The 16,201-nt window shown below is 40.3% G+C and overlaps 2 protein-coding genes across 2 annotated transcripts in view; one reads left to right on the top strand and one right to left on the bottom strand.

Annotated features, from left to right (window-relative positions):
* Positions 1-2,405, bottom strand: part of LOC138962525 (uncharacterized) — a 43,399-nt gene extending 40,994 nt beyond the window's left edge. The window contains exon 1 of the mRNA XM_070334364.1: positions 2,230-2,405. The gene's annotated coding sequence lies outside the window, so the exon portion shown is untranslated. The remainder of the gene's footprint in view (positions 1-2,229) is intronic.
* A 101-nt stretch (positions 2,406-2,506) lies between these two features.
* The window catches only part of LOC138962534 (uncharacterized), a 32,812-nt gene continuing 19,117 nt past the window's right edge, over positions 2,507-16,201 (top strand). Inside the window, exons 1-4 of the mRNA XM_070334377.1 lie at positions 2,507-2,658; positions 8,411-8,602; positions 9,221-9,376; positions 9,734-9,848. Coding sequence (XP_070190478.1) covers positions 8,466-8,602; positions 9,221-9,376; positions 9,734-9,848 — 408 coding nt within the window. The 5' untranslated portion in view covers positions 2,507-2,658; positions 8,411-8,465. The remainder of the gene's footprint in view (positions 2,659-8,410; positions 8,603-9,220; positions 9,377-9,733; positions 9,849-16,201) is intronic.

The following is a 16,201-nucleotide window of genomic DNA, read 5'->3' as shown; positions in this document are numbered from 1 at the left end:
GTGCACTATATTGTTCACAGCTGGAAGAAAACCTAATGTCTACAAAATTGCCCAATATTTTTATGATAAAAAAATTGAACAGATATATATTAAAAACTATTAGTATTATCCAACTCGAGAAGTGTTTCTTTTTACACAAACACTAGTAATAGTATAATATTACATATTAAAAATCTAATGATCATGCTATAATGTTGGAAGTATTTCGATGTCAAGTCAATGTTTCGGAGTCCACGACCAACCCTATTTTTTCCTCCCGATCATTCAAAAGAAAAAGCTACTCTTCTCCGACCCAAAGCTTGCAGTATTTCCGGCCCAAAATAATCATATGCAGCTGTGTAAATAAATCAGAAACTTCAATCCAAAACAAAACAAAAACCCTAAATTACTCCATTGACCCTACATTTTTTGGGGCCTTGTCATCGAAAACAAAAATTTCATTTTTGGGGGGCCTTATATAATATAGTTATATCTTTCCTTTAGTGAGTAGGGCAAAGAATAAAGAGATAAAAAATAAAGCTGCAAAACCTCTAAGAATAAGAGGATAAATACCCATTAAGCTGATATTTTGATTGTTCATTAATCTCAAAATTTATAAATTATATTAACCATCATTTTTATTTCAAGCAAACATAACTAGCACTGTCAAGTCAAGTATTGAAGTAGCATTCACTAACAATTAACCGGAAGAAAAAGAATAGAAGAAGGGAATCTGGCCAAAAGAGGATTTGAACAAAGCCCTTGACTCAAGGGCCTACACCACTACGTACCACGTAGTATGGGCCAACACTCCTGACACCAGCCTACGGAGACTATGAGTCAACACCAAGGGAATGAATGACTAGTGACTGCAACTGTAAAAAATGCAGCCTAAAGTTCAGAGATACCTAACAGGTTGTCTTCTGCCTAGGATTCATGCCCATTGCTGTTGAATCACTGATACAGTGATTAACCTCCATTTTAATTTAGACTAGTAAGTTTGACCTTTAAAAACGTTAAAAGTAGATCTTTAAAGGGAGGGTGGCTTAAACAAAGGTAAAACATTTAACTGACACTATGTGTATGAAGGAAATGTCTGATTAAACAAGGTCTTAATATAACGTTTCTTAAAGCTGAGGATCTTCATTGAAGTTTCATTGTACGTGTACTTGTAGTGTAAATAACATGTCCTACCAGTTCAGAGCTCAGCACACAAAAAAAGGCATCCTACTCAGAACTCTACTGCTCAAGTCAGATTTAAGCAAACCTTAAATTACAAACTACTATCAAGGTCAGTCAAGTGAACTTGAACTTAGCATGAAAAGATGTCCAGTAGGCTTCACTTTAATCTCCATGACCGATTTTTATATCTCTCCTTATCAGGTGTCCAAGTATTGTAATGCCCATGTGTATTCAAGTAACTCATACTGACAAAAGATGAAAAGCCATCATTCACTAAAGTATGACTCATGCACTCTTGCAACACTATATATAATATGCACCATACCGGATGAGCACATACAATCTCGTTTCTAAGCAAACATTGAAACTGCTCCACGAATCTTTCATATAATATAGGCCTATACCCAAATCGGCTAATGCTTTTATCATTAGTACTATATAATAAAAAAACCTCTTAGTTTTTCTGTGTTGCTTTAACCCACAACCCGGCAATACATACATGTATGTATGACTAATGCTCCTGTATTAACCACTGTACATCAAAACACTTCAAGTTCAAAGTAAGCACCACACAATCCCCTTTTGTGAAAAATGAATTCCTATCTTGACAGCGACACAGTCCCGTCTGTACATGTGTGTAAACGACATGGAAAATGTACACTAAACCAATTAATATGGCTTTGAATAGTAACCATTTTTGGCATAAGCTACATCAAATATGACTCCACAATAACCCATAAAACGGTACCATTCCGGCATTTGAACATTTTCTACATGACATATATATTCCCATACCAGTCATTCCGTTTCCGACTCGATCCTGAAGTTTACAACAACAGAACATAACCTTCTAGATCCACTTATTTATTCTCATAACTTAGTGACAAATTTACGAATTTACGTTGCAGAAACAGTAGGACATATGCCGTGCCACCCGCATCGCTGTCGCAGTGGTCAAACACACATGAATGCGTCAGTCAGCATACTGCATAGTACACACAAACACACCACAAACAGTTGCTTTCAGCTGACGGTAGGTCACCGATAGATACCAAAAATCTAACTTACTGTTCAAAGTAATCCCTCCCAGGTGCCGTGAAACTAGTTCACATGGCTGAGAATTGAATGGTCGACACAGTTTTTCGTAGTTTCAAACGGGTGGAAGATCCGTCTAATCAGAAGCACATGTATTAGCAGTCCTCTGCTGTCGTCATTGCGTGTACAACCACTCAGCCGACCATTTTCAAACACTTCCTCTCTTTCGCAGCCTCGATGAGGTCACTTGCCAAATTTTCCGGCATGAAATCATCGCCAACCAATCACATTGCGCGTTGCATGTCACGTTCGGCTGTCGCACTTGCTGGGGGTTCTCAATGCTGTGTGTGTGTGTATGCGGTGTGTTTGCGCGTGACATCGACCGGGCAGAAGTGTGCCTGTGATCGCTTCAAAGAAAGCTGAGTTCTGTGGCATACACACATTTGGTACACACAAAACCAGGTGTGTGCTGAAATACACGAGTAGCATTGCAATAGTTTTCATTTATTGGTTATAAGCCTACCATGATTTTTCAGAACAAGAGCCACGCCGAAATGAGGAGATGAATGTTTTCTCAGATCTTGTAAATAAAAGTCCACGTTCTGGGTGGAGAACTATAAAGAAAATAACATTTATTTAACAGAATTAACATCAGCAAGCAGAGTGGAGTAAACAAACTGTCTTAATTGCCCTAGCCATTAAAAATTGACGTGTAGCTTGAGAAGTTGCGCCCACTTAGCACAGTGCTAAAAAATGGGAGGCAATCCATTGTTACTCCTGATTCCCTATACTGAAGACTAGACGGTACACTGCATATCTATGGCAACAGTCTCTGCCTTTCCTTATAATTATTTGTCAGTGACAGTTCGTGTACTACACTGTGCTTTTCTGGTTATTTGGTAGCTACAACTAAACTGGTAGGCAAGTAACTTTACAGAACTGTTTCAGTTTAGCGGACTGATTGTTGACATGTACCCATTATCATTTGCGGCGGGCTTCTCTCAATCTCAACCTCTCTCTCAGTCTCTCTCTCTGTCCTCGGCCTCTCTCCACCACTGGCTGTTTTTGTAGTTTGATTGGTGCGGTTTGTTGTCTCTTTTTTTTTTTTATTTTTTTTTTTATTATTATTCTTTTTTTTTTTTCCAGACAATATAACATAAGACAGATCACAAACAGTCTACATAGGGTAACGAAAATAGCAAATATCCAGTTGAGGCCATCTCAACCATATCACTTACACACACACATATAAACAGACAGTACAAAAAGGATAGAGAGAAAAGAGAGAGGAAGAAAGAAGAGTGACAGAAGAGAGTAAGGATCAGGGAAAGAAGAGGAAGAGGATAGCGAGCGGTGACCAGGCTAAAAAAATAAAAAAAATTAAAAAATTAAAAAAACATAAAATCATTCAATCGCATGCCTGTACAGATTCCAGTTTCTGTTGAAAGAAGTTAACTCATTGTTAACCAATGCATTGTGCTTCTCTGCCAAAAATCTTTGTTTTAGAGTTAAAACAAGAACCTGAAAATGGGGGCCGGTCGCACGTATTTTAGATGTATAAATGTGTTGTCTCTTTTTACATTTAGTCAAGTTTTGACCAGATGTTTTAACAGTCATGAAACTGTCTATACTCATTTAGTTAGTTAGTTAGTTGTTGCTTTTTCGGGTCCAGCGGACCAGTATAGGCCAAATCAGGACCCCACAAGTTTAACATTACACATGTCATATTTAAATTAAACCAATTTTAATCAACAAAATTGGGAACGTCACCCGAATGGAACATAAAAGCTAAATCGAAACCCTACGTGTCAAGCCGATATACACATTCTCCCAGATGATATCCCAAGACTGACCATTGTTTTCGATACATGTCTTTGATGACGTTATATCCGGCTCAGTGAAAGTTGAGGCGACACTGCCACGCCCTCATTTTTCAATAACACCGATTGAAATTTTGGTCAAGCAGGCTTTGACAAACGGTCCGGACTATGTGATTGCATTTAAGCTTGTAAGCTTAAAATGAATGAGTTCAGTCATTAGAATTCTTAACATTCTAATAAAAATAAAAATGTCAATTACAAATTGTATTCTTTATTGTTTGCCGAATCCAAAAATATATAGATATATGTAAAGTTTATCCTACAAATATGCTGAAAATGGATGAAAATCGGGTTATTGCATGTGTGTGTGTGCAGAACAACTCCATAAAAAACTACCCAACATATGTTTATAAAATTTGACATGTGACCTTTTCCAGGTCTACTATCCCCAGACCATATTTTTGTTCCATAATATTTAGATAACTGTTTTTTATGACGCCACATCCGGTTTTTCACAAATGTTAAGAGCTGAGGACACTAATGTGACCTCATTTTTCAATTAAGTTGATTGACAATTTGGCCAAGCAATGTTTGACTAGGTCCAGACTATTGGATAGCATTTCAACGCAAGAGCTAAAATATTAATGATTTAGTTCGTTCATTAACTATGATTTTTTTAAAATTCCAATTAAAATTGATATTGTAATAAGATATTCAAAAATGATTGCATTGTATCTTGAATTACACATAAATCCGAAAATATATGGATATGTCATGTTAACTTTAAACATTTGCGAAACATTAAAGAAAATCAATTTATGCAAATTATGTCCTATGTTTTAATGTCTCACCAAAACCGGCTCGACCCTATATATCTCTGTGGTTTCGACTAGCCAAGCCTTGCTAAGTCGGGACGATGAATGATTCCGAGTTCTTGGTTTCAGCAAAGAAACCTTTTGTACAGTGTTTGGTTTCAGGCCGACAGATTGACTAAATGTTTCGATATCGCTTCACGCGACGTGTTTCATCTTTTTTTTTTCCCATGCGAATATCCGTGTATAGATGTGATTAGAGTAGTCCCTCTCCGTGCGAAGACTGGTTGAAAAAAAGCTCGTTTGTATTGTTTTGCAAAAACCCTCGTAACATTAAAATGCGATTTGGTTTGATTTCCTTTGAACTCTCTCTCTCTCTCTCTCTCTCTCTCTCTCTCTCTCTCTCTCTCTCTCTCTCTCTCTCTCTCTCTCTCTCTCTCTCTCTCTCTCTCTCTCTCTCCGTCTCTCTCTCTCTCAAACACACACACACACACACACACACACACACACACACGGCACACACACACACACACACACACACACACACACACACACACACACACACACACACACACACACGATTGAAAGAAAAGGCCAGTGTCACGAACTGAAAACTCTGCCTGAACAACTTGATCCTTCTCATTGCGGTCAATGCGCATGCGCTAACATGGGGAGATTAATCAGGTCGGGAGCAACCTAACCCTAACTAAACCCTAACCCTAACCCTTACCCTAATCCTAACCCTAATTCTAACCCTAACCCTAACCCATGATTCGTTCGGTCAAAGGGTCGCATTTTTTTAAGTCCAAGATTGGCGCATGCGCATTGACCGCAATGAGAAGGATTGTTTAGCAGAGGTTTCAGTTTTTGACACCGGCCTAACCTTAAATCTTAATCTTGTGAAATAAAGTTCAGATTAGGTCAGTTTTCTCTCTCTCTCTCTCTCTCTCTGGATTGTGTGCGAACGTGATTGCAGGCATGCGGCGCGCGTGTGTGTGCGAGTCGACTTTTCTTTTCCTTTGTATTATATTGACATACATGTACATTTCAATGTTCTATTATGCATTATGTATTCGTATAGATAATGTTGTAGTTTGTAATACTGTATGATTGCGATTGACGATTGTCCTTTTATTGTCTCTATTTTTATGTCTTAGTTTAGCAGGGACAGATTGTAAGACTTAGGCGTGAGCCTAAAATCTCCATCCTTGAGTAATAAAGTTCGTTTGTCCGTTCGTTCGTTCGTTCGTTCGTTCGTTCTCTCTCTCTCTCTCTCTCTCTCTCTCTCTCTCTCTCTCTCTCTCTCTCTCTCTCTCTCTCTCTCTCTCTCTCTCTCTTATTATTATTATTGCGTGTGTCTGCGTTTCATCATAAAAAGTTTGTTCCTATGTATTCCCATTTCGATTATAACCATTTTGCTTGCTTAGATCAGGACTAGCTGTAAGAAAGGTCCTACGGACCTAATGCTATCTTTCCTGTAATAAAGTTCAAAGTTCAAAGTTCCCTCTCTCTCTCTCTCTCTCTCTCTCTCTCTCTCTCTCTCTCTCTCTCTCTCTCTCTCTCTCTCTCTCTCCAAAACTAGCCAAGCCTTCTCTGGCTCTATGGTGTGGAACTCCATTCCGTCATAAGATCATTAATCTCACTGAAGAGTTTTAAACAAGCTCTGCATAATTATTATATGTCTACCTAGATGTCAATATACTAGTCTTAACATATGCAAGTAGCTGTCAACAATTGGCAAAGCTTTATGAATTACAAAAATATGTTGTTTATTACAACATCGCAACATAAATTACACATAATACATGTATGTATTATGTGTAATTTATGTTGCGATTTTCCATCATCATCATCATCATCATCATCATCACCATCATCATCATCATCTTCATCATCATCATTTACACCATATAATCATTGTAAGCATTAGTGTCAACGTTGGTATCGTGTGAATTTTACCGTCGATCACTTTACATGTCAGTGTAACCTCAATTAACATGTTACATGTTTCGCTTGCTCGATTTGTATGTTTTTTAGTTTTTTTTTAATGTATGCTTACTTTGTCATTGTGTTGTTTGTGTTTATTTGCTTGTTTGCTTATTTGTCCGATTGTTTGTTTGCTGGTTTGTTCGTTTAATTTGTTTATTTGTCATGGTGTTGTACTTGTTTATCATTTATTAGACATTAGTAGTAGAAGTAAGGACCGGTTGTAAGACAAGGCGTAGCCTTAAACCTCTATCCTTGAAAAATAAAGTTCCATCATCATCATCTCTCTCTCTCTCTCTCTCTCTCTCTCTCTCTCTCTCTCTCTCTCTCTCTCTCTCTCTCTCTCTCTCTCTCTCTCTCTCTCTCTCTCTCTCTCCAAAACTAGCCAAGCCTTCTCTGGCTCTATGGTGTGGAACTCCATTCCGTCATAAGATCATTAATCTCACTGAAGAGTTTTAAACAAGCTCTGCATAATTATTATATGTCTACCTAGATGGCAATACTAGTCTTAACATGTGCAAGTAGCTGTCAACAATTGGCAAAGCTTTATGAATTACAAAAATATGTTGTTTATTACATGTATTATGTGTAATTTATGTTGCGATTTTCCATCATCACCATCATCATCATCATCTTCATCATCATCATCATCTTCATCATCATCATTTACACCATATAATCATTGTATGCATTAGTGTCAACGTTGGTATCGTGTGAATTTTACCGTCGATCACTTTACATGTCAGTGTAACCTCAATTAACATGTTACATGTTTCGCTTGCTCGATTTGTATGTTTTTTAGTTTTTTTTAAATGTATGCTTACTTTGTCATTGTGTTGTTTGTGTTTATTTGCTTGTTTGCTTATTTGTCCGATTGTTTGTTTGCTGGTTTGTTCGTTTAATTTGTTTATTTGTCATGTTGTTTTACTTGTTTATCATTTACTAGATGAATACCCGCTTCGCCGGGTACGGCTGCGCCGGGAAGAAGTCGATCCGAATACCCGGCTGCGCCGGGGACCCGGCTATGCCGGGTGTACGCCGGCTTTGCCGGCGCACCGCACGGAGGAAGGGAGATAATCGCGGCTAAAAACACTGGAGAAGATAAGGAAGAGTTACTGGTAGTGGATCCAGACAAAAAAAACAAAATCGGTTCAGCACAAAAAACAAAATCGGTTCAGCGCTGCGCGCTGAGAGCACGTGTTGAAATATCTCATCGACCAGGTTGTGTCCCGGGTGTACCTGAATATGCCCACCAAATTTGAAGCAGATCCATCGAGAACTTTGGCCGTGCATCGTGCACAGACACACAGACAGACAGACAGACACACAGACAGACACACAGACACTAGTCGTATATATATATAGATTAGACATTAGTAGTAGAAGTAAGGACCGGTTGTAAGACAAGGCGTAGCCTTAAACCTCTATCCTTGAAAAATAAAGTTCCATCATCATCATCATCATCATCATCATCTCTCTCTCTCTCTCTCTCTCTCTCTCTCTCTCTCTCTCTCTCTCTCTCTCTCTCTCTCTCTCTCTCTCTCTCTCTCTCTCTCTCTCATTTTACACGGAACAAACTTTTTTTCTTCACGTCAGGCAACTGTCTTCCACGGACATCTCGAACGTGACCCACTAATCAGCCTGCTCCATCATGTCGAGCTTGCTGCACGTGTTCCCGCTGGGAGCAGCTTGGATCCAGTGGGACAGTGGCCGCGCTGGGCGACAGACCCTGCTGGACTCCCTGGCCCAAGACTCCCGTCACACTGTTCTGCTGGGGGAGACCCGCACGTGAGTATTGGAAGTGATATTCAAGTGTGTGTGTGTACGTGTGTGTGTGTGTGTGTGTGTGTGTGTGTGTGTCTCCATGTCAGTGTCGGTGTTTTCTACCCCTCCCCCAATGCTCCTCAGAAAAACAGTCGAAACGAAAGAGGCCAACCGGTTTACAGACAGGGGAAGGCACACACACACACACACCACACACCAAACGCGTGTGCGCGCGCACATGACACCCACACACACCACACTCACACACGCGCGCGCATACACACACACACAAACACACACACACACACACGTACGCACGCACGCACGCACGCACGCACAAATGCATGGAGGACGGTTCAGGTAGAGAAGTACATGTATTACTACTAGATGAACCGACATTACTCACATTTATGAAGGTGTTCATGTACATGTACAAGATCCTTCATTGATGCAATGGTTAATTATATTTCGACAGAATGTGAAAAGAGTCTACATTTATGCAATGGTTAATTATATTTCGACAGAGTGTGAAAAGAGTCTACATTGATGCAATGGTTAATTATATTTCGACAGAATGTGAAAAGAGTCTACATTGATGCGACGTTAACTTTCACCAACTAACGGTCGTCTTGTAATGTGCAGAGGCAAAACCTCGCTGGTCTTCCAGATTGCAGTTTCCATGGCAACGGACAACAAGCAGGTGACCTTCATTCGACCTAAAGTGTTGTCTCATTTGCCATTGCCTGTGCACGGTATGCCCACACCCGAACCAACTGCACTTCAACTGGTCAAGTTCTGGTTAGTACATTTGCTTCCTGTGGGTTTGCACGGTAGTGCTTCTGATGACAATTACACATCTTTTGGACCAGCCAAAAATGTCCCTATAAAACAGTTGGCCTGTCACGACAGGTATATTTCGCTGAAATTAGTACACAAAAGGACATAGGGAATATGAAGAAAGGTTAACGAGTGAAACAAATTTCTAAGTCAAAGTAATAGTTTTTTCACTTCTAGTTTGCTCCAATACCAATACTACGAACTGGTACACTTTCTCTGTCTACAAAATTTGAAACTTGCTATATAGCCACCTGGAATTTCGAACACTCCAAAATCTGTTTGACATACGATTGCAAAGTTTTGTATTGGTGTCGACAGGTACCCAGACCAGACGGAAGAAGTGGTGAAGTGGTGTGGCGCCATTCACACGCAGGCCATCCTTCCTGACGTCATTATTATGGACGACTTTGACGTGTTCGCCGGACAGAGTAAGGTAAGACATGACGTCACCATTGGTTGTCCAAGTCATCGTGGCATCAAAGAACAAGCATGTTCAAATAATGTTGCCCTCTGCATCTGCCCTTTCTGCGATTGTGGACACTGTTCGTAAAAACGCGGGGACAAAGTTGAAGCAAAATGAAAACTAACTTTACTGAGCTCACTGCATGACTTCCACTAAAAACTGAATTTCATCAAGTTCAAGGAAGTGTCCGTGACAGCACACTGTAAAACAGATGAACAGTTTGGAAAACAGTCTTGCAATGCACATACACATAATTGTGACCACAGTGACATGGCCACATATCAACGATTTTGATATGGCCTAATGACGAAACTATTTTTGATGCACCATTGCTGACCTCTGTGATCACGTTTTTACGTCACCATACGAGTAGTTAGGAATCACATGATGATGTTTCCGTATGTATTCTTCTGTACGAATACAATTTTTAAGAACTCTGATTGGAATAGAACATCGGATTCATATCTTCATGGAAATCACTAACCGTACAGAAACCTTCCTAGAGTTGTCAAACCGGAGACTTTAGGTCTTTAGCACACGTATGTGTTGCCAACGATTGCACAGATTTGCAGGTGTCAAATATATATGCAAGCAACCACGAACCACTGACAAAAGACGCGTACAACAATCTGGAGTTTATAGAGTAGAATAGAAACACCTATTGGGTTAGTAATCCGGACTTATATAAACACTTGCGAAGTTAGTAAACCGGACAGAAATCTTCATGAGGTTATTAAACCGGACAGACACCTTCATTTGGTTATCAGACCGGACAGAAATCATGACGAGGTTATTAGTCAAACCCTCATAGGGCCAAGAAACCGGACATTTCAGACCGCCTTGCCTTCAACTGATCACACACTGTTTTCCGGAAAGGCCAGGCTTTCTTGGATTTTGCATTGCTGAGAAACTTTGATTGGTCATTCAATTAAATCTAAAAATTTGTTTAGCATGGATCACGTGTGTGTTGCCCATAGTTGCACTGATTTTACAACAAATGCGCTCAACATTACAGTCGAACCTGCCCTGGCAACCACCTCCCGATAACGACCACCTTCCTACAACGACCACCCGAAGGATACTTAACCTTTTTATTTTTACATTACTTCCTTTTCCATAGCAACCGCCTGTCGATAAAGACCACTTTTTATCGGTCCCTTGGATAGTCGTTCTTGGCAGGTACGACTGTAGTTTGTTAATCCGTGTTGGGAGGAGGGGGCGGGGGAAGAAGAAGTGTTAAAGGCATATGTACGCGCTCCCGTGTTTACAAAGTGTAGTTTGCCCACAATCGATGTCAAATGCATCAAAAGGCCATATAATGACGATATGTCGCAATGCGCGGACCATATACATGCATTACAGCTTGTTCTAGCCTCTGAAAAAGTGAGGATGTCAACAAAGACGCGGAGTTATTTCCCTTGCGTCAACGTTCCCTCTGTTGGCAAATCTATAAATAGGACGATCTAGATCAAAATAATAATTCAAATATCTCAACATTTAAGGGGTCCTAGACCACAATATCTTGCAGGGAACTTAATTTAGCATGTCTCCAGCTGTGGGTAAAGCAATTAGCGTGTATAGTCATCGAGTACATATGGCTTTAACAAAAAATGCGGTACCACTGTCGAGTTGGCCTTCATCCATTTCAATAGGGCGGGGGGAGTGGGGGGGTGGGGCTGGATCTCTCTCTCTCTCTCTCTCTCTCTCTCTCTCTCTCTCTCTCTCTCTCTCTCCCTCCCCCTCGCTCCCCCCTCCCTCCCTCTCGCTCTCTCGCTCTCTCTCTCTCGCTTTCAACTCGTAACATTAGAGTAATCCCTTTCACGGGCGAGGACTGGATGTAAAAACAGCACCTGTTTGTGTTTATGACATTACCATAGTTAGTAAAGATTTCTCTCATCTTATTTTATCTTCTCTCTCTCGCCACTCAACGTTCAGTCCCAGGTCTGTCTGTATATCATCTTAGTCTCTAAATCCGTCTATTTCCGTAGGTTCTATCTCCTCAAAGCCCAACAGTGCCGACAGTGAATAGCGGACCATGTCTATGGAGATCTGAGAGAGAGAGAGAGGGGGCTAGAAGAAATCGGCCTTGAGGGTGTTTGTTTGGCCGCTTTGCGCGAGTGTTGTACGCCGTGAGAGACAGTGTCGGGGAAAGGTGGCGAGTGCGTCATTGTTTATTGATTATCTGTGACACGGCTCCTATACCGCGTGGATGTGGAGCATTGGTATCGAAGTCGAGCGGGTGTCGTTCTCCTAACTTCTATGTGTGTGTGTGTGTGTGTGTGTGTGTGTGTGTGTGTGTGTGATAGACGATGGTGGTGGTGGTGGTGTGTGTGTGTGTGTGTGTGTGTGTGTGGTGTGTGTGTGTGACGGTGTTAGTGTATGTGTGTGTTAATGTCAGTATGTGTGTGTGTGTATGTGTGTGTGGTGTGTGTGTGTGTGTGTGTGTGTGTGTGTGTGTGTGTGTGTGTGTGTGGAGAGCGATTCTGAGAAAACTACTGGACCATTGAAAGTTTCATACAAATTCTTCCAGATGTTAAACCCAGACCATTCTTTACGTTTTTCGATAAATGTCCTTGATGACGTTACATCCGACTTTTAGTGAAAGTTGAGGCTATCAAGCCATCATCTTTCGATCAAATTGATTTATTGACATTTTGGTCAAGCCATCTTTGACGAAGCCCGGACTATGGGATTGCATTTCAGCTTGGAAGCCTACTAATTAATTCATGAGTTTTGTCATTAGAAATATCAAAATTCTAATTAGAATTAGAATTTTCGTAATCGATCCAAAACTTCATCTTACTCTTTATAATCTCCTGATTCCAAAAACATATAGATATGTTATGTTTGGATTAAAAGACAAGGTCAGAAAAATTAAAAGCATACAAAAGCGGGCTTTCCTGTGACGCACTGTTCGCTACTGCGCTATACCGGCTTGTCATTTCTAGCGATCACGTTTTCGACGTGAAAAATTATGTCACCACTTTCAGTCTGGGTCGTCACACGCTTCACGCGATTTATGTTTCCTTTGTTTGTTTGTTGTTGTTTTCTTACTCCTTTTTGTCTTGTCTTTGCTGAGAACTTTACTGTATCTAGAACCGAGAACAGTACGTGTATTTAGAAAAAGAAACAAGTCGCGTAAGGCGAAATTACTACATTTAGTCAAGCTGTGGAACTCACAGACTGAAACTGAACGCACTGCATTTTTTTCACAATGACCGTAGTCCGCCGCTAGTGCAAAAGGCAGTCAGCGCGGTAGCAGTTGCGCTGTGCTGCATAGCACGCTTTACTGTACGTCTCTTCGTTTTAACTTTCTGAGCGTGTTTTTAATCCAAACATATCATATCTATATGGTTTTAGAATCAGGAACCGACAAGGAATAAGATGAAATTGTTTTTAAAACGATTTCGGAAATTTAATTTTAATCATAATTTTTATATTTTTAATTTTCAGAGCTTGTTTTTAATCAGAATATAACATATTTATATGTTTTTGGAATCAGAACATGATGAAGAATAAAATAAAAGTAATTTTGGATCGTTTTATAAAATAAATAGTTTTAATTACAATTTTCAGATTTTTAATGACCAAAGTCATTAATTAATTTTTAAGCCTCCATGCTGAAATGCAATACCGAAGTCCGGCCTTCGTCGAAGATTGCTTGGCCAAAATTTCAATCAATTTGATTGAAAAATGAAGGTGTGACAGTGCCGCCTCAACTTTTACAAAAAGCCGGATATGACGTCATAAGAGACATTTATCGAAAACAAAATGAAAAAATATTCTGGGGATATCATACCCAGGAACTCTCATGTAAAATTTCATAAAGATCGGTCCAGTAGTTTAGTCTGAAACGCTCTACACACACACACACGCACAGACACACTCACACACACACATACACCACGACCCCCGTCTCGATTCCACATCTATGTTAAAACATTTAGTCAAAACTTGACTAAATGTAACAAGTCGCGTAAGGCGAAATTACTACATTTTGTCAAGCTGTGGAACTCACAGACTGAAACTGAACGCACTGCATTTTTTTACAATGACCGTAGTCCGCCGCTAGTGCAAAAGGCAGTGAAAGTGACGAGCCTGTTCAGCGCGGTAGTGGTTTCGCTGTGCTGCATAGCACGCTTTACTGTACCTCTCTTCGTTTTAACTTTCTGAACGTGTTTTTAATCCAAACATATCATATCTATATGTTTTTGGAATCAGGAACCGACAAGGAATCAGATGAAATTGTTTTTAAAACGATTTCGGAAATTTAATTTTAATCATAATTTTTATATTTTTAATTTTCAGAGCTTCTTTTTAATCAGAATATAACATATTTATATGTTTTTGGAATCAGAACATGATGAAGAATAAAATAAAAGTAATTTTGGATCGTTTTATAAAAAAATAATTTTAATTACATTTGTCAGATTTGTAATGACCAAAGTCATCAATTAATTTTTAAGCCTCCATGCTGAAATGCAATACCGAAGTCCGGCCTTCGTCGAAGATTGCTTGGCCAAAATTTCAATCAATTTGATTGAAAAATGAAGGTGTGACAGTGCCGCCTCAACTTTTACAAAAAGCCGGATATGACGTCATAAGAGACATTTATCGAAAACAAAATGAAAAAATATTCTGGGGATATCATACCCAGGAACTCTCATGTAAAATTTCATAAAGATCGGTCCAGTAGTTTAGTCTGAATCGCTCTACACACACACACGCACAGACAGACACACACACACACACACACACACACACACACACACACACACACACACACACACACACATACACACAAACACACACACACACATACACCACGACCCTCGCCTCGATTCCCCCTCTATGTTATAACATTTAGTCAAAACTTGACTAAATGTAAAAAGAAGAAGAAAGAAAAAGAATCCCGAAATCGGCTCACAAAAGCTCTGTTTTAGTACGAGTCTGGGACCAGTTTTAAATCTTGGTGAAAGCAGAAACAACGATCGGCATATGCAAATGATGCCAGAACCGGAAATAGAAAAGATGACGCGATTGGACAAAAATGGATCAGGGGAGTGAACCGATCGAAGGAAGCCACTGAGCTGTCGGCGAACCGCCGTACAATGGGTCACGTTGGATTGACAAACAGTAACAATTGGTCCACCCGAGGCACGTGGCTCCTTTTTCTCATCATGTGTACCAAGAGCTGAGCGGACTCTTTTGAACCTCAGTGATGAATATTGCGGAGGCAATGTTTGCGCTCCATTGGTATTATTGCTTTTCGGAATAATTGCGGTGCCAAATAAATTGTTCCATTGGTTTCTGCCCCGTGCTTGCTGCAGTCTGCAGTCGCTGCCACACACACTTCGTGGCGACATGATCACTGAGCTACGTCCACAGGAAAAGGATAAAGGTTACTTGGGCTCAACTTTCTGCATCGCAGAGTGCATAAAAGAAATGATTTCATGACTTCCAACTTATCAACTTGTTGTACTCTTTCTGTCTTTTAAGCGTCTGCAGTATGTCTTTAGTGGGAGTGAATTGGAGGTCCAGGGTGGGAGATGGAAACTTGAAAGGCTCATTGGGACGCAATTTTCGTTAGATTAGAGATTTGTGAAGCAGCATAAAATTTGAAGCATGCGAAGTAGCCCCAGCTTCAATATCAGCAGACCAGTTGGGAAAGGAGGGCCCAGAAACTGAGTGACGGGATGAATGTATGGGAGGAAAGTTGCGGTTCACGGGGCCACGATTATTTTACTACTCTCGGTCAGGCACTGACTTAGTTATGCATTTATGGATACGGTTTTAACACTGACTGAGGGTTTCAGGCCAATATATTTGACTACGTGTTGTGATATCGCTTGACGCAACTTGTTACTCAAATCCTTTTACTTATACTAAGATCTTAGGTTTTTGTCAGTAATAATGTCACAACCACCACCTATAGTGACCAGTCTCACGACTCTTGAACTGGGCAGTAGTCATCCTAACCTGAAAACGCCTTTACTGGCTTGTTTGGGCGATTGTATTTCAACCATTGCGCCATTGAAATAACTTTCTCTATTGCTGTCAATAGCAACAGATGATTACGATATAAAGACGTTTGGTTCGTATCCCAGAAGCCTTAAAGCCGGCCTGCTATTGACTGGGAAGTCTACCCCACGGCGCTGTCCTCGCGAAGTTGAGTCAACGTCGGGCTCAATTAAGGAAGGCCCAGGGCCGGACTACCGGGGGGGTTATGGGGGTTGCGCAACCCCCCCCCCCTAGCCTAAACATGTACCTTACTTATTTAATTTTTTTTATTATTATTGCTTATTTTATGCCGTTTCATGCAA

Source organism: Littorina saxatilis, linkage group LG3, assembly GCF_037325665.1.
Source record: "Littorina saxatilis isolate snail1 linkage group LG3, US_GU_Lsax_2.0, whole genome shotgun sequence".
NCBI lineage: Eukaryota > Metazoa > Mollusca > Gastropoda > Littorinimorpha > Littorinidae > Littorina > Littorina saxatilis.
Note: the sequence above shows the minus strand (reverse complement) of the source record. Positions and strands in the feature narration are given on the sequence as shown.